This window comes from Paramacrobiotus metropolitanus, unplaced genomic scaffold (genome assembly GCF_019649055.1).
Source record: "Paramacrobiotus metropolitanus isolate TYO unplaced genomic scaffold, Prichtersi_v1.0 Parri_scaffold0000063, whole genome shotgun sequence".
NCBI classification, from domain to species: Eukaryota; Metazoa; Tardigrada; class Eutardigrada; order Parachela; family Macrobiotidae; genus Paramacrobiotus; species Paramacrobiotus metropolitanus.
The window spans coordinates 392,343-409,944 of NW_026570283.1; the positions used below are offsets into that span (position 1 = coordinate 392,343).

At 42.2% G+C, this 17,602-nt stretch overlaps 3 protein-coding genes across 4 annotated transcripts; 2 read left to right on the forward strand and 1 right to left on the reverse strand.

Moving 5' to 3' along the window:
- The first annotated feature begins 161 nt into the window (after nt 1-161).
- On the forward strand, nt 162-1,937 carry LOC129593743 (uncharacterized). The gene is made up of 4 exons (XM_055490194.1): nt 162-1,085; nt 1,146-1,515; nt 1,579-1,696; nt 1,771-1,937. Exons 1-4 carry the CDS (start codon nt 687-689, stop codon nt 1,787-1,789), a joined length of 906 nt encoding a protein of 301 aa, XP_055346169.1. The 5' UTR covers nt 162-686; the 3' UTR covers nt 1,790-1,937.
- A 1,122-nt stretch (nt 1,938-3,059) lies between these two features.
- LOC129593744 (uncharacterized) lies at nt 3,060-6,947 on the forward strand. Of its 2 annotated transcripts, none has more exons than XM_055490195.1 (6): nt 3,060-3,257; nt 4,467-4,874; nt 4,967-5,731; nt 6,124-6,231; nt 6,295-6,698; nt 6,778-6,947. In XM_055490195.1, exons 1-6 carry the CDS (start codon nt 3,159-3,161, stop codon nt 6,812-6,814), a joined length of 1,821 nt encoding a protein of 606 aa, XP_055346170.1. In that variant the 5' UTR covers nt 3,060-3,158; the 3' UTR covers nt 6,815-6,947. The 2 variants fall into 2 exon arrangements, with proteins under 2 accessions (XP_055346170.1, XP_055346171.1); XM_055490196.1 differs by having other exon boundaries at nt 3,186-3,257; nt 4,448-4,874.
- An 8,916-nt stretch (nt 6,948-15,863) lies between these two features.
- On the reverse strand, nt 15,864-17,542 carry LOC129593691 (uncharacterized). Its single transcript, XM_055490130.1, has 2 exons — nt 16,182-17,542; nt 15,864-15,910 (listed from the first exon to the last, which is right to left on the reverse strand). The coding sequence occupies exons 1-2, from the start codon at nt 17,455-17,457 to the stop codon at nt 15,864-15,866; spliced, it is 1,323 nt and encodes a 440-aa protein (XP_055346105.1). The 5' UTR covers nt 17,458-17,542.
- Between the last annotated feature and the right edge of the window lie 60 nt (nt 17,543-17,602).

Here is a 17,602-nt window from a genome sequence, read left to right on the forward strand (position 1 = left end):
TTATATATACCTCTGTGCTTATCGGGACTTATCTATTCCTGACAACATTGTTGACACGGATGATGTATGGAAAACAACCTTCTGACGTCTTTAGAAGGCGAACTGCCATAACAGCTTCGTTTTAAGATTTTTTTATAAACAAGCACCGTCTGCTCCAAAACAGTATCGTCCCAAAAAGTCTAACCTCGTTTTTGTATGTACGTGCATACAACTTCACTGTACTGCATCTACGGAGAAAAATTGGACGTACATCTCACCGCCTATGCTTAAAATTAATAATACCCACTGTGTGAGGTAGCCGTATAGAATCAACTTTGACTGTATTTCTGAATGGACTTTCGTCAGGCCTACCTTACATCGGCCAACGTTTTATCAACGCATTAATTACTAGTAACTGTTTTGGGTTTATCCGCCATTGTCTGCAATAAGGCGGACACTACTGATTATTATTTGAGGATGCAATTATATGAATGAGTGTTGTTATCAAATTGTTTGCATGGATGAGAAAGCTGTTTCGTGCAAACAAGGACAATTACTGCTTATCACATCGAACCTTCTAATTAATGAGCAACAACAACAGAAACCGGAAGGCGCGTTTCGATCGCATCATGGTATCGCATCATATGTCAATGTTCAAATGCAAGGCACCGCTTGTAAATGACAACTGCAACGCTTTATAGCGGACAATGTTTAGCAGTTGTCAACTGTACCTAATTGTATCGCTTTGGTTAACTACCAGTACAAAAATTTTCGAAGTGCAAATCTATAACGCAAAAATGCTGACCACCGAGGTCAGCATTCCAACTATTGACATGTCACCATTGTACGGCGACAACACAGCGGCGAAGCTAGAAGTAGCACGGCACATAGACGCGGCATGCCGCGGCACAGGGTTCTTCTTTGCCAAAGGTCACGGTGTGGATTGTCTGCGAGAATTCTTCAACATTGTCGACCATTTCCACAAGAAGATAACAGATAAGGAGCGATGGGAGATGGCCATTGCGGCGTACGATCCGCAGCATAAAGATCACATCCTCACCGGTTACTACCTGCCGGTCAAGGACAAGAAAACCGTACAGTCCTTTGTAAGAGTTACAATATCTAGCTGTTCTTGTTTGTATGGATAATTTGTGTTTCGTTTTTAGTACATCCAAAATCCAACATTCAGCGCCGATCATCCCCTTATTCAAGCCAACACTCCGCTTCACGAGATCAATGTATGGCCGGACGCTGAAAAGTATCCCGGTTTCAGAGAGTTCATCGAAACCTATTACTGGAAAGCGTTCAATGTGTCAAAGGCTCTTCTTCGTGGCATCGCCTTAGCTCTGGGCAAAGATCAGGATTTCTTCGAACCATTCTTTCAACCAGAGAGCACCATGTCGTCGATGAGACTTATCCGCTATCCGTATATCGATCCATACCCACCCGGCGCCATCAAAACGGCCGCCGATGGAACGAAACTCAGTTTCGAAACGCATGCAGATGTTTCTCTGCTGACCGTCCTGTATCAACCATGTAGGCCTTTGATCTTCAAAATCTGTGAAAATGCAAGGACATGACAAACTCCTTTTTTTGTAGTTGTGGCCAATTTGCAGGTTGACACTGCGGATGGATACAAAAGCATCCCATCATCGGACGACTGCTACCTGGTGAATGGTGGATTATTCTGCAACGCATTACTAACAACTATTACAAGGTCAGTTGGAGCAAGGAAAGTTTTGGTTCTAGATCCTTTTCTTGGTTATCTTATGGTTGGTACCTTTGTTACAGGCTCCCCTCCATCGCGTGAAGTTTGTTAATGCGGAGAGACTCTCTCTGCCGTTTTTTGTCCATCTAGCCAGTGACAGCGTTATTGAAAGCTTTTCTCCACATGGAAGCGCCAGTGATGTTATGTGCAACAATCCACAATATCCAGTACTGTCTTATGGGGAGTTTTTTCAGGAAGAACGCCAAGTGCTGATTAAAAAAAACGGACAAACGTAATAACCCAACCAGAACTGTTTTATGACTATCGTATCTTGTTTATCATTAAACAGCAATGTTTTTGTATGGCTAGACTATCGACAAACAATGGAACCAAATAAAATTATGGGTACTATAAACCGAGCACAAAAGCATAATTTTTATGACAGAAATCTCCGCGTGTGAAATACGGTAGTTATTGCAAAATTAACAGGGGCCCGTACTAGGAAGACTTCCGCATTGGAACACATTTAATACGAAGTACAGTATTATTTCTGAGAATTAGGTTTATCTACGGTGTGGGTGTAGTGCTAACGGGAAAAAAACGTGTAACATTGTAGCGGGATGTAAAAAGGTTTAATAGCGTACGGATGCATCATGCATGCGTCCCGACGAATACGTTTATTGAAAAATGGAAACGACTTCCTACCGGAAGAAGATAAATCAAGCTAACATGTCGAATTAGTGGATTACCTAATGTAATTTATGGCCAACCAAAACGCTGTCACTACAAAAAAAATGAACATCGAAAAAGAAGTAGAGCAAAATTAATGGAAATCCATATTTTAGGTCTTTATTAATTTTATTTGGAGTTTGTTTATTCGAAGATCTACTTGCGACATTATTGTGACCTTACCATTCGTTCTTTCTAAGTCGAACCTGCAGACATGGCACTCGAAACATGTGATACTATAATTATACAGTGGTACTACAGTCATTTACTGTTGGTGACCGGCTTATAGTGTGGCGCATTTAACATATTATTGTTTTTCAGAAATGCTTTTCTTCTTATGAAGCTGTCTGATAAATTTCCATTTTGACCAATTTCTAAATACCGTTTCCGCATCAGACTGCAACTTTCTGCATAATGCCGGCGCTGCAACATACACGGGTCTTCTTGTCTTCATGGAAACTGCTGAAGTTTTTGGTTAAACAACGCATCAGATAACTGTTATCAGCTGAAGACAAGGTATTTCGTGTCAGTATCCCGTTATCGGTAGAATCGCGGAAGTTAGTTGCGTCTTAGCGGACATTAATGTATAAAAATTGTGCTAAATGGATGTAAAACACTGCTGTGAGTCGTTATATATATCCGCCACACTTTCGGCATTTGACTAAACAGAATATTAACCGCAGATCCGTATATATATATCATCCTCCAGAGAAAAGTTGCACTAATTTTAGAAACGACAAATATGGATGTGTTGAATCAGAGCGATATGCTATCTCATATTGTTTATGAAAGCGAGACTTCGGCTGGTGAGAACCTCCTGGAAAACATTCTTCGCGCACAGGTACATCTTGTACAGTACTTCTTACATTGTTTTAGAATACCGTATGCCTTCGTTGGTAGTGAACTTACTCATTGTCAGTAATATAGACCTTCTGGTCATTCCTTGGTTAGTCAGTTTATTCAGGAGCAGACACACCCTGGGCACTCGTACTGTGCGTGAGCGGCCACCTTGCACAAAATTAATGTGGAAATGGTGCGCAACCGCTTTGAAAATTAACGTACAAGTTAAGGGATTTGGCCCGGTACAAAGTACCAAATTCGGGTGCATACACGGGAACTTTCGCTGTCGCGCAATTCTAAACACCCTTTTGCATTGCTTTATGACATTTTGTGGCCAAAGAATTTACATATGTGGCGTGAAATCCGTTGGCGCGCGCAACATCCGGTTCGGGAGTTATTAATTAAGGAAATAAAATTCCAAAAGTTCAAACGCGCGGATGTGTACCAAAAGTCTCATTATGAACCGATGCTCTTCAAATTTTGCACGAAAACACACATTACTATGAAGATCATTTTGGTATCGAACCAGCTTTCTACCATTTTTTTCAAATTTTAAAATGAATTTCAAAAATTTTAAAAATTAACAAAATAACAAAGTGCGTTTTTGTGCAAAATTCGAAGAGCATCGGCTCATAATGAGACTTTTGGTACACCTCCGCGCGTTTAAACTTTTGGAACTTTATTTCGCTAATAATTCCCGAACCGAATGTTGCGCGCACAAACGGTTTTTTCGCCTATGTATACGAACCCTTCGGCTACATAATATCGTAAAGCAATGCAAAAAAGGGTTGGGGAGCGCGCGATAGCGAAAGTTGCCGTGGATGTATACAAATTTGGTGCTATGTACCGGGCCAAATCCCTTAAACTGTGGGCATTACTGTTTTACATTTGAGCGAATTCTTGTAAAGCTTTGTAAATTTAATGATGATTTTCTTGTTGAAGAAATTACCATGATATTCATAACATTCTGGTGCTCTAAAACGAATTTCCGAGCACGTACTCTATGCATGCAATAACCGTTTTACACCAATACGTATGTAGTGCAAAAAATAGTGGTACAAACGGTATGCACAAATAACCCGGCTTTGGCCAAATGTAATTTGTTTACTTGGTACGGATTAGCAGATATCTGCTTTTATATCTGTGCAGCAAAAGACATCTTGATTTGCACTTTTTGAATATTTGTTGCAGTTGATACCCTGATTTGTAGGGCGAAAACGAAGATTCTTTTTATATCGTGCGTTTGACCGAAATTTACGCAAAGCATGCCAAATGGTCAAACCTGATGTCCCGTGTAAGGCCATATTATGGCGTTAAGTATAATCCCGATCCTATTGTGCTGCGGGTGATGGCGCAATTGGACGTGGGTTTCTACTGCGGCAGTCCAAGGGAAATCCAGTCTGCATTCAATATGGGCGTCGCACCGTCGCGGATCGTCTACAGTAATCCCTGCAAACATCGATCCTTCATCAAATGGGCACAAGAAAACGACATCGGTCTCTTGATATTTGATAACGAAGAAGAACTGCACAAGATCAAACAAGGTCATCCAAACGCTGCCTGTATTTTGCGAATCGTTGCTGGTGGCCAAAATCGTGCAAACCTCTCAGCGAACGAAGTAAGAACAATGACATAGATAACTGTGGGTATAATTATTTCGTGCTGCTGACTTAGCTGCTACGTCTTAGCCCACCGTTTTTCTGTTACAAGAAATATGGAGCGAATGCAGTTTCGGCCCGTCTGTTGATCAGCATATCCAAGAACCTTGGCTTAAATTTAAAAGGAATCTGCGTACACCTTGAAGGAACGGAATCAAGCACACGTAATGTGTTCGGGAATGTTGTGCAAGAAGTGCGGCAGCTGTTTGATTACGCACAGGAAACGTTCCAGATCAGCATGGATTTAATCACCATTGAGGGTAACTTCTTAGACCAGGATGATTCCCTTGCGTCCGTTGAGTCCCTCGTTGAAGCGTACTTTCCAGCTGATGCACAACCGCAAGTAAAAATTATTGCCGAGTGCGCTGGCTGCTACGTACGGTCAGCAATCACGCTCTGTTCAACAGTGATAGCCAAGCGAAAGGTCACCAACCATGGTCTTAATATATCGATAATGTATTACATCAACGCGGGTCGCCTGGGCAGCTTGAAAATACATCGACCTCAAGCACAAATTGCTCGTTTTGCCAACAACAAGGAAGACGCTTCTGACCACATTAAATCGTCTATTTGGGGTCCAACGTGTGCGGCTTTAGATGTGGTTACAACTGAATGCTATCTACCGGAAATGCAAATCGGGGAACGGTTGGTTTTTCCCGGCATGGGCATCGATAGCCTGACCTGTGCATCGACATTTAATGGAATGCCATTAACACAGTCTGTTTACGTGGTCCCCAATGCCACATTTCACTGTCAACAAATGGCGAAATGCCCACCTACATCTCAGGATATCGAGCGATTAGTTGATCGAGCGTCGGTACGTCTGCTCCCACTCTTGGTTCATGTGGCGCTTGTGTATTCCCTGCGCTGCCTTTTTATGTGTAAGGTATAAAAGTTGGCACATAGCACTAAATTTTACGGTTACCTGATGTTAGACCAAAAAAGTTTACGGTTATTTTTACGATTTTTACGGTTTTAAGTTTACGGTTTTATTACTACAAGTATTTTTTCTTTTACCAAAGTTTGGAAGTACAATCTCACAGTACGACGGAGACGATCCAACTAAGCCGCGTCGGCATTCTCAACATTTTTATGACAAAAAACGAAGCATTTTTTAGTCAAAACAGTAACAAAACTACATATACCACTAATACATATCTAGATATGTAGTTGGTTTTAATTTTAAAGCTGAGATAATTCCATTTACAGGAAAATTATTTTATTCATCCTATGGATCCTGGAATGACGGAGAGGTCTTTAATTGTCCAGACTGAGATTGACATATCTGGTGCGACGAAAACTATCAGCTGTACTCAGGTGAAGCTTCTACTGCTTAATAGTGACTTGCGAGCACCAGTTCGAAATTTATCCTTTTCTTAGAACTATACTGACGTCCCCTTCTTTGTTGTTAACCTCGACGACGTATCCCGAAAATATTTTCACTGGATTCAAACATTTCCGCGCATCATGCCGTTCTACGCTGTCAAATGCAACCCCGATTTGGTCCTATTACGCTTGTTAGCAGACCTTGGTACTGGCTTTGACTGCGCTAGTCCCCATGAAATTCAGACAGTGCTGAATATGGGAGTGCATCCTGAGCGTATCATTTACGCTAATCCTTGCAAACAGCAATCATATATCGCGTACGCTAGGCAAAGAAGCGTTGGGCTGATGACCTTTGACAATGAAGCAGAACTGTACAAAATAAAAGAAAATTTCCGAAGGCTAAATGCGTTTTACGAATTGTTACTGACGATACGGGAGCTCATTTTCAGCTTAGCGAGGTACGTTTGTTGTCAAGTTGCAATTCCCTTTAATCGATTGTTTACAAGCAAACCCGTGACTCACCTGATAAAATAACAGAAATTTGGAGCCAGCCTGGAGGATTCTCAAGAGCTAATTCTCCTTGCGCGGCACCTGCAGTTAAACCTGTGTGGGATCAGTTTCCATGCCGGTTCGGGTCAGATGTCGGCAACAACGTTTGAAAAAGCTATATCTAACACTCGCACATTGTTTGACTATGCTAAAAATCTGGGCTTGAACCTCAATCTTTTGGATATTGGTGGGGGATTTTCGGGGTCGGCTGACTTCACTGCTTTCGATTCTCTGGCATTAAAGGTCAACGCAGTGCTTGCTTTGCACTTTCCTCCAAATCAGTTCCATAATTTACAAATTGTTAGCGAACCTGGGTGCTATTTTGCCAGTTCCGCGTACACACTTTGCACCACGGTTATTGGTAAACGAACGAGGGAAAAATATGGAGAACCTTTGATAATGTATTACATAAATGATGGTGTTTTTGGGAGCTTCAAGTTTCTCAGCCGCCCACGCGTTGCACCGGAACTGATCGAAGAGAAGACAGGGCCAAACTTGCGAAGTGAAATCTGGGGACCGGCAACCTCCGGACTCGATATGATTGTAGCGAAATGCGATCTGCCTGAACTGTTGATTGGCGATTTAATCGTTTTCCGCAACGCCGGTGATTATTCCGTTGGAAGCGCGGTTCCGTACAACGGGATGCCGGTGGCACGAGAACGAATGGTTTATCTGGCCAGCTTTTTATGGGCGGAACGCAACAAAATTTTTATTTCAGACAATTTTAGGCAATAATCTTAAACAATTAAAGTAAATCAAAGAGCAATCATGGTTACCGTGCTGGCAACAAAAGCTGTCTGCATTAAAATTAAGAACAGGGAACTTCATTTTCTGACGTACAGGAGCAGTTGAATTTTTTTATTTTTATGACGCCCTGCAACACTAAGTCCTTTAATGAGAAGCTTCGTAAATGTTCCATTTAACTATGCAAATAATAAGATGACAAGCACATTGGCGTTGTGCAGCGTGGAGCTTGTCGGATTTTATATTTCGGGCAACAGACTGGACAGAGCCGCCGATTTATACGCAAACAGCCTATTTGTGCTTGCATAAAAACTTTATCCACTTTAACCGAATTGTTGGTTGCATTAAAAAGGATGCATATATAGGTTGTGTAGAGTACATACACTTGACTGCAAAATGGAAATACGGTATGACACGATTTAAACGGTATCGCGATTCTTGAAAGCTCGTAAAGCCACTTCGTGCAGTGAATAGTCTGGATACCAGGTGCTTCGTACGGGCATATGTGGCACTGCAAATGAGGGCACTTTTTCCAGTAAGAACTTCAAACTTTAGGCTTCATTTTAAATTGTAGGGTTGTGCTAGCCTAGTATTCTACTGTTCTTGGCACTGCCCGTCTTGGTGGCCATTCGTTTCGTTTTTGGATATGCGTTTTCTGTTTATTTTCGCCATGTTTTTTTCCAGATCTGCAGCACAACTACGTTGGTACAGAAACCGCCAGGACTTACAATTGTTAGTTGCATAGATTTTAGTGTTGCGCGCAGTATCGACATTTGATTTCCACTTACAAGTGTATGCTGCCTGTCAAAAATGCAAAACGGGGAGCTGTAAATAGCAATTCCCGGTGAACCGGACAACAGCAATTACTGTAGAGAGGTTACAGTCACAAATTATGTGACCATGTCATACGTCGTGGAACACTTGCTTTTTTAGAAGATCCTGCAGATGAATGGTGGATTCAAAGTAATTCCGGTGTGATATCTTTACCAAGTGCTAATAAAAATGTTGCAATGCTTCACTTAACACGGCAATATACTATTTCTGGCAATTATCCCCTTTTATTGCTTGCCAAGAACGGGCCCTTGCCATTATTCAATGGATATACCAGCGATAGTTAATAGTAATGCCTGTAAAAGGTTACATATCCTTCATTTTGAATTCTTTATCGTTACTGCGACAAAAACGTGTCTTTTCTAAATATTAATGCTTACAGCGACAAATGTGCATGTGTAGTGCTGAAACAGTTATGATATGAAAAACATGACGCATGCACACAGAAGGATACGCCACAATTTAAAGAGAGCGAATTACTTATTTACATAATGGAACAGACCATGCTGGTTTTCGGAAATTTGTCAGTGCATATATACAGCGCAACGGGAGGGCTCCTTATATTCAACATGGATGGTGGCCGTTGTGGCTCGAATGCGCCATCCAACAAAACTAGTCAAATTGTTCCAGCTCATTCCTTTGTCTCTAGAGGATACTGGATCCACGACAATGCGATTGTGCAAGAATAATAAGCAACTGCTAATTGCAGTGCGTACTGACCGTGAAAAAGCGCTCAAGAATTGTTTGCTGCCTTCCTGGTAATCATCACTCAGCAAGAGGAAAAATATCTGAAACAACAAACAACTTATCGTTAGAACGCACGAGGTAGCGCGGGCTTTTATGGGATGGTTTCTTCGTTTACCAAATACTGTACGTGAACACTAAAATAGCACAAGATATGGTGTGGTTATAATAGGAATGTGCGAACCATGACGTTTTACGACAACGGCAATAGATTTTTTTAACCAACAAAGATCTTATGCAAAATACCGGATTGGCGGCATATTCTACAGCATGGACTGTCCGCATCCACAACGACAGCAGTAATCGACTGTTGTAAACTGCCGGCACCGTAAGCATCACAATGACCGGCACCTGGCTGCACACCGTATTCCATACGTACGAAACAAACAGCAATTTGGCGACCACTACTCTTCTTCGTGTAATAATGTTCCGTCGCGGCGCCGCAACATCGCCAACATGTGTGCTCATTTTTATCCGAATAAATAAAAATATCGAAACATACATAATACCGGACACTCCCACCGGAATGTATTGCCCAAAGGTCACCATGGTATTGAACATCAGTTTATTCGTTACAGTGGTTATACCACATGAGGTCACCGTCAAACCGAATCGCATTCCAACGCTAAACAAGTTCGGGATATCACACAATAGAACAATGAGCCAGGAGACAATAATGCTACCGATCAATAAACCTTTCGAAGCGATGACAGGATATTTGTGAGGGAAAAGAAGTGCGAAAAAACGGTTAACGGACAGGAAGAATGCCGTCCAATAGCCGACTTGCATTAACGTCAACTGGACAAACTGTGACCATACACAGTTCACCGTTGGCCCGTTGATATTCCTGTACAAGTCGATTACCGGTGAGATCATGATGGGGAAAACAACAGCACACAGTGCTACGTCCAGAATCTGCTTATGGGCGATCAACCAACCGGAACCGGTTTGGAGTCGTCGTTGGGTCATAATGACCACTAAGAGAAAACTGTTCAAGATTATTCCGATTGCACAGATTAATGCATAAACTGTCAGCCAAAGGGTAACACCTGGGGTTATATGAAATAACACAGGGTTTGGTGAAGATACATTGGATACAGAACTGTTGAGAAACGCCATGTTTCTGACAGATGCAGACGAATTCAAAGATTTGGTTTACGGTTTATATACAACTCTTTCCTGATAAATGCAACCGGCAACGTGCGATGACATTTCCAGAGTCTTCTGCACCGAGCCCAGCGTGTTTGGGTACGGTTATCCCGTTGGTTTACCTCGCGTTCATAAAAAGGTGTTCATAATCTTACAGAGTCCCATAATTTATCGATTTATCAATGGGCATCAATTTAGAAGGCCTCGCTTCTGCCGCTTATTCACCCAAGCCTCAGCAGTCCTTGACACAGGACCACAGGCAGTATTGGCCGGAAGACCATGCGGGAAGAAACAGGGTTACTGCATCCTTTTTGTTTATTTGCATGTCTAAAGGATAAAAAAATATATTTAATGTGGGATACTGACTCTGACTTTTTCCTGTAGTGTAGTTTCGTTTGGCAAGCTGAGTTATCGGCATGTCTCATGTTTTTGTAATCAAACGGCTGCTGTGAGAGCGGGAATGTACACCAACTGGCTACTTCGAGCATGACAGGAGACCCAGTCACTAGTCAGTGGATTTCAACCACCCTGTCGGCTGTGAGGTCACTGTGAAGGCTTAATTATTATCTTGCTAAAGACCTTCAAATAATAGTCCTGTTTTTGTCGACACATTACAGATTTTTAATATTTTTAATTGCAGATTAGTCTATAGGCTCTATACACCACAAACCGGAATTACTGTAGTATTATTTTACTCGTATTACATATTACAATACATATCGACAAATGCATTTCACTATAAAAATAAGATTCCTTCTGATAACGACGGGTTCCACAGTCAATGTACATGGGTGTTAGGAAGGCCGTGCTGCACCCAGTCTTGTTGTGTCAAAGATACACCTCACGCTATTCAATTTCCGGATCGAAAATCAGGTCAAGGTTTGAAAGGAAACAAGTACCTGCATAATTAATGGGTATTAAATTCATTATTCTAGTTAATTATGTAAGCAACAAGGTTTAAACAGTTCATTGAGCTGTGTTACAAAGAAATTTCTCGGCTGATTCCTTTGGGAATACTGCACGCATCCGGCAGCTAGCGGTTTCTGGCCCATAAACTATGAACTAAATACTCAAACTACAAACTCTCTTCCGACATAACTGGCACAGTTGCAATAATGATACAATATTATGATGTCTGTATACAGAGAAGCACAGAGCAGCGGGCTGAATCAGGCAAACTGTACTTTCCCGTTCCCGTGCCGTTTCCTGATCTATCTGGTATTGTACATCCCGATACCACTCGCTTTTGCGGTCCTATTTTAGAGCATAGTTACAGAGGCGTGTTCATAAGCTTGTTCACCTCTGTGCCAGATGGAACTGATGGAATACGTACTGATACTGTGATATATACTGACAAGTGACAAACAAACACCACAACCTTTCCTGGCCACTTTGGACAAGATAAATAAAAATTATCCGAATTTGCTAAAGGGTGTAAGCTTGCAAGTCTACCGCAAATGCAAGTTCTCCATACTATGTAAGAGTTAATGTCATTAAGTTTGAGAAAAAATAGGACTGTCCCATTTTCGTTCAGCTATTTGTATTTCCCCTAAAGCCCTAACAGAATGGTTTTATTGTTTCCATGTTTTTAAACCTTCTTATATGGTGCGGCACGGGAGTGCAGCTGCATGAAGTTGAAATTCTGTCCAACAGTTACTAAAAATGCCCTTTGTTCGGTTGTCAATATTTTCTAAGTATGTACACAGAATAATGACAATGTGGCCTTTTGGCTTTTGACACAAGTTTGACATATTTACTTTATTACCTTTACCACCAGAGCTGCACAGAACAAAATGGCAATCGTCGTAAAAAAAATCGCGCGGTATGTAGCAACTGCAAAATGAGTTTTCTTTCTGCGCCACTGGAGGTCGCAACGTTTATGCACCTTTGCGAATATGAAACACGGCATAATTAATAACTTAAATCTTACTATACAAATTGATTACCGGTAAAACGATGATTGGGAAAAAAATAGCGCGGAGCAGACATCGTGGTTTATGCGCGATTAACCAACCGGAACGTGTTTGGAGATTTTGCAGGGTAAAGATGATTTCCAAGAGAAAACAGTTCAAGATTAGTCCGATGTCGCAGATCACGCTTACACCGCAAACCAGGATATGATAACAGGCGTTAGCCAAAAAGCAACACAGTAAGAGACGTGTTGGCAGTAGAATTAGTCAAGGCAGTCATGGTGGAACCGAAAAAAATTGTGATCGAACAATTGTTATTATTAGTGCGGTTTAGCAGCCGTTGTCTGTACCAAAACGGGGCGATACATCCGGCAATCGAGCCATTCTGTTTTATTACAATTACAAAAGCATTTTCACAAGTGATTTCCCGGGTATCCTGTTCCGGTGGTTAACACCGCACGCACTGTATTTTTTACCTTAAATGTCTGGCGCCGAAACGAGACTACTTTTAACAGGAAAACTTATTGGGTGCATTAACGACCATAAACTTTTATCGTTACACAAACTTGTATGTCCCTACGTTGAGTGTGAGAGCGCCAGAATCCTGGATAGCTTCCTAAAAATACTCTTGCCGTTGTTGTTGCGCTATTGTAACGTTGGGCTTATTTGTGTTGTTTTTTTGACAGAATCGATATTGACACACAGACGAAAATAATGCAGTAATGACGACAGGACGTCTCACTTATGTAATATTGGGGTAATCCTGGAGATCTCTAGTGAGTCAAACTTCAAATGTACAACCGGAAACAACATATTACGTTTAATACCGGCTACAGGCACATTTCCCAAACCAAACTCTTCACAGAACTGCCTGCCATCTGTGTCTACTGGAGCTTACGTTAATACTGATGATATTCTTCTGAAATTGATGGACCGTCGTGTGTCAGTGACAGTTCACTACAGAACGCTAAAGTCACTACAGAGTCTGTACAATCCACTAATATACAATTTGGCTAAGGGCACTCAATATGCGCTAGTTCGCTATACCTATATTTGTACTACGTACGGTAAACTAACTTCCGATTGCACACAAAACAATGCGCCAGAGAACTATATATTAAGTGATTGATAAAACGTTATTTTAGTAGGTGCCTAAAGGCTTCAGCCTTTAGCGTTCTCCCGCCAAAACGCTGTTTTAGAGTGGTTAATGAGGCAACTTCCTTAATTTATTTAAAACAGCTGCACCGGCATTCGATCGTTTTCGGACAGCGTCTCTGCAATCTACCATTCAAGAAACCAAAGGTTATGGCAAAAATTCCGCAATAAACTGAACGCTGTTGTACTTTCCGGATGTGATGTCAAAGAGTCAAACGTTTAAGATGTGGCGCCATTAGCCTTTTTTGTAGTGGGCAGTAGTGACAATAGTGTTTTGTAATCAAATGTCCATTAGCGTCAGCCATACTGATTAACATAGGATAATCGGTAATTCGTTACAGAACGGCTTCAGTGATGCTGACTAGCGCCGTCTGCAGTGTAGGTTGACGCCATTGTAGGTTGGACGCGCCATGCAGTATTGTTCGCATTCTTGCTCCCCCGTTTATGGTCGACTGTCAGCGAATCCAAAGCCATGCGATTGTGTAGAAACAATAAGCAGTTACCGATCGTACTGCGCATTAGTAGCGAGATACCGTTCAGGAATTGTTTGCTGCCTTGCCGATAGTCATCACTGAGCAGGAGGAAAAACATCTAAGGCCTTGGCTCAAATTCGAACCGTATCTCGCTACGGTACGGTAGCTCCACCGCACGAAGTAGCTGTTTGCAGTGGCCACGCCTACAGGCTCCGTTGTCCAAGCCACCTCGTGCGGTGGAGCCACCGTACCGTAGCGAGATACGGTTCGAATTTGAGCCAAGGCCTAAGAATACAATAAAGCCTCGAAATACACGACAATGTTTAACCAGAATTCAAAAATTTAAAATTCAGAAATATGTCACAGCATTATTCCAAACGAATGGCTGTTGTATGTATATATTATGATGTGCACAGAGTATATATTGTATGGATACTTTAATAGGCAATAGCCGTCAAAGTAACAAGAAGTGCAAGCGCAGGCACACTACGTTACTGTTAAAATTTTAAACATTGAAAAAACAACAAAAATCTCTATCCACCCGTGGGTTAAATGGTAGCGTACTTAACACAGCCGTAGCGTTTCCCTTAATAACAGCCAAACTGAAACGTTGTTTAACCCGTTCCACACCATGCGTGTTAGACCGACATGTTGGAGGACTTCTTCTGTAGAGTTCGTTGTTGTGGTCATAGGTTGCTTTAAATGGTTTTGTTTCAAAGAAGAGATGGTAGACTACAGTTTGAACTATGAAGTTGTTAGCTCCACCATGTCCGTGAGGTCTGGAAAGTGACCAAACATGGTCAAAAATGACCAAACCGGGCTCCCGGAGGTCCTGCTTGTCTCTACACTTACCTCCAGATCAGATAATTACCACAAAAATTAGAAAGGTAGTTATTGTCAAGCTTTGTGGAAGAGCCAAACAATGTTCAGAGAAATAAACACCCGCTGGTCATTTCTGGTCAACTGAAAATACCATGTCGAATTTGACACGGTTGGGCATGGTACTTACTTATTAATAATCTTTTAAAATCCATATCAATTGACTGAAAAATCGTACACGGTAGCACAAGCAGTCAAAAGCTCATAAAACCTTTAAATAGTGGCCTGAGTACAGTGGTCAGCAGACTGACCACTGGTCAATAATGACCGGAAATACGGAAAATATAATTTTTGACTGAACGCTTCTAAGATCGTTGTGAATTAAATGTAAACAAATTTTATAATAGCACCTCACAATGGCACTATAGTCACCCTGATGCGCAGAAGATGGCCCGATGCATGTGAATGTGCTTTGAAAGTTATTATTACCATATGCAGAAGGTATTCGGCAACCTGGCTAATAAATTTTCCCGTTCTTATGATTTGTTCTTTTCAAGTTTCACATGAGTTCAACTAGAGTAACGAGTAGATAAACCTGTAAAAGTGCTAATTTCGAACTGATACTTTGGTAATTAAACTTCTGCGCTTGCAATAAACACACATTCCAACCTTCCGGTTCATGGGCACTGGTAACCTTTAGCACTGATCTGCGCAAAACGGTGACTATATCAGAAAGGAGCATTTTACAATGCGTTGCTGAGTTTTGACAACGTCTAGAGACTATTCAGCAAAGGTGTCGCCTGAGACAATGCAAAGTACATGCACTCCCTCACAGATTTTGGACAATTAATGTCTAAAAAATAAGTCGTTCGCCTGTACAGTAAGTAATAGGCTTTTTTTAACAACTTTGCTGAATCTTATGTGGATGCTTCCAAATTTTGTAGCAACTGGTCATTTGTATGACACTTGGAAGGATTGACCACCGGTCCATAGCGATGGTAACCACGTTAGCCAAGTTTTTTACTCTTTATCTCAGCTATCCCATTCAGTTGCGCAACCGGATATAGTTTTACTTCAACTATGTATGTCACTTGAATTGTGGTCCACAATAAAGCCGATGACCAACTGTCCAAAACGTAGAGCGGAAGTGACCAACTGTTGCTAATTATCGAAGCAGCACTTATGCACTGCATATGAGTGGTTTTTCCTTTTTTAAATTTTCCTTGACCACTGGTCAGCTTGATGACCATCACGGTGAGTCCTTGTTGAAGTACTCGTCGAGATCTATCGTTTGAGCTATTGGCACATTCTGTACGAATTTTCTATCAGCTGTTATAAACGGCGATGGATAACATGTCGGTGCAACATGCTTACCATGCGTGTCATTCCGACATGGTCATCTCCTGCTTGACCTATGGTCGCTAAAATTTTGAAAAAAATATTTTTCTCTTAATTGAATTTTTCTGTCCCAGACTGCCAAGTTTCAAAACTGTACTCCCATCCCTTCTAGTACCCGGTTTTCCTGGGTTAAGAAAAGCAGTAGAACGCGCTTCTCCAGTCAGGTCACGAATTTTTCGGCCCATAAAGTGCAACAATTCGCTTAAAGCTGGACCGAAAACGCCAAACGTTTCAACCACTAAAGGATAGAAGGAGTATCGGTTTTCTAAACTTGCGTACTTCCGTCGCTTCGCGCTTTCTGCTAGGTGGGCCACACTGCCAGCCTTCTTCGAGCTCCCGTGGACATGAGAATCGGCCACAGTGCACCAACTTGTCGCATCCCACACTATTGGCATTCCTTGCCGGACAGGAATCAGCGTCATACCATCAGGTCTTGTCCCGTCGTTTGATAAGCCCACAGGTTCCAACTGACACGGAAAACCTGAACTTTCGCAGCAACTTTTAGCGATGCTGTTCATTTCTCTGTGTCGCGCCCAGCGTCCTTTTGTTGATTTATTGCAGGAGAGTCCATGATGGCCGTTTATTTCTACAGCTTTTCCACAGGCGACGCAGTTATGTGCAATAACTGCTGGTAAGCCAAAACGCAAGGCCACTCCAGTTCTTACTTCTTCATCTCGTAAAAATGTCCCAAGACATGGCGCCGGCAGCGCGTTTAACCATGCTCCTGAATCTCTACTGAACGCTGCTAATAGCACTGCTCTCCTACGCTCATCGCCGACCGTTGACAACATTAGCGTCGACACATCTCGGTCAATCATCGGCGTGTCCCAAACATACTGACACCTTCGTTCGCATTCTTCTGGCAGCATACATTTGGTGTTCGTTAGCCAGCACTCTAAAGCCGATTGCGTCAGACACTCGCCAGCCGGCGTGTAAAACCTAGAAACAAGAGACTGCACAGAGTACACCGATGCCAGAAAGGCACACACAGCTAGTGACTCAATGCGTCGCGTTCCCAGTCCACCACGCCGAACCGGTAATGCCATCTGCATCCACTGAGCTTCGGATATGCTCACATTAGATAACTGCTGCACGCCCTTACGTAGCAATTCATCGTAATCTCGGAGTAGTGCCGGGAATTCGTAGCATCGGGAAGTCCGTAAGCCGAATAAAACTTTCGGTATACTGAGACAGTTTTTTAGCAGAAAAAGGCTGTAGTGGGATGGCAGTTTCGAGAGTCGCTGTACAAACTTGCTCAGCTGTTCTTTCTTTTCAGTTAGAAATTTCTCGCAGCCGGCCGGCTTAAGAGCCGCGCCGAGTAGAGAAAAGTTATCATCACTTAACCGTACCATGTCGGGCCATAGTTCCAGTAGTTGTTTACCCGCTTTCGCTGATGGGTTTAGGACATAAAACTCACACTTGCTAAAATTCAGCTCCAGCCCCATCGCAATTCCCCTTTCTTCAATGCGTTGTATAGCGGCAATTACTTTCGAAACCGTACCAGCAAGAGTGACATCGTCGAGGTAGCCCAAAAACAGATCCCAGTCTAGACCGTCGAACAGCGGCAGCGTTGCGAGACCATATCCAAAG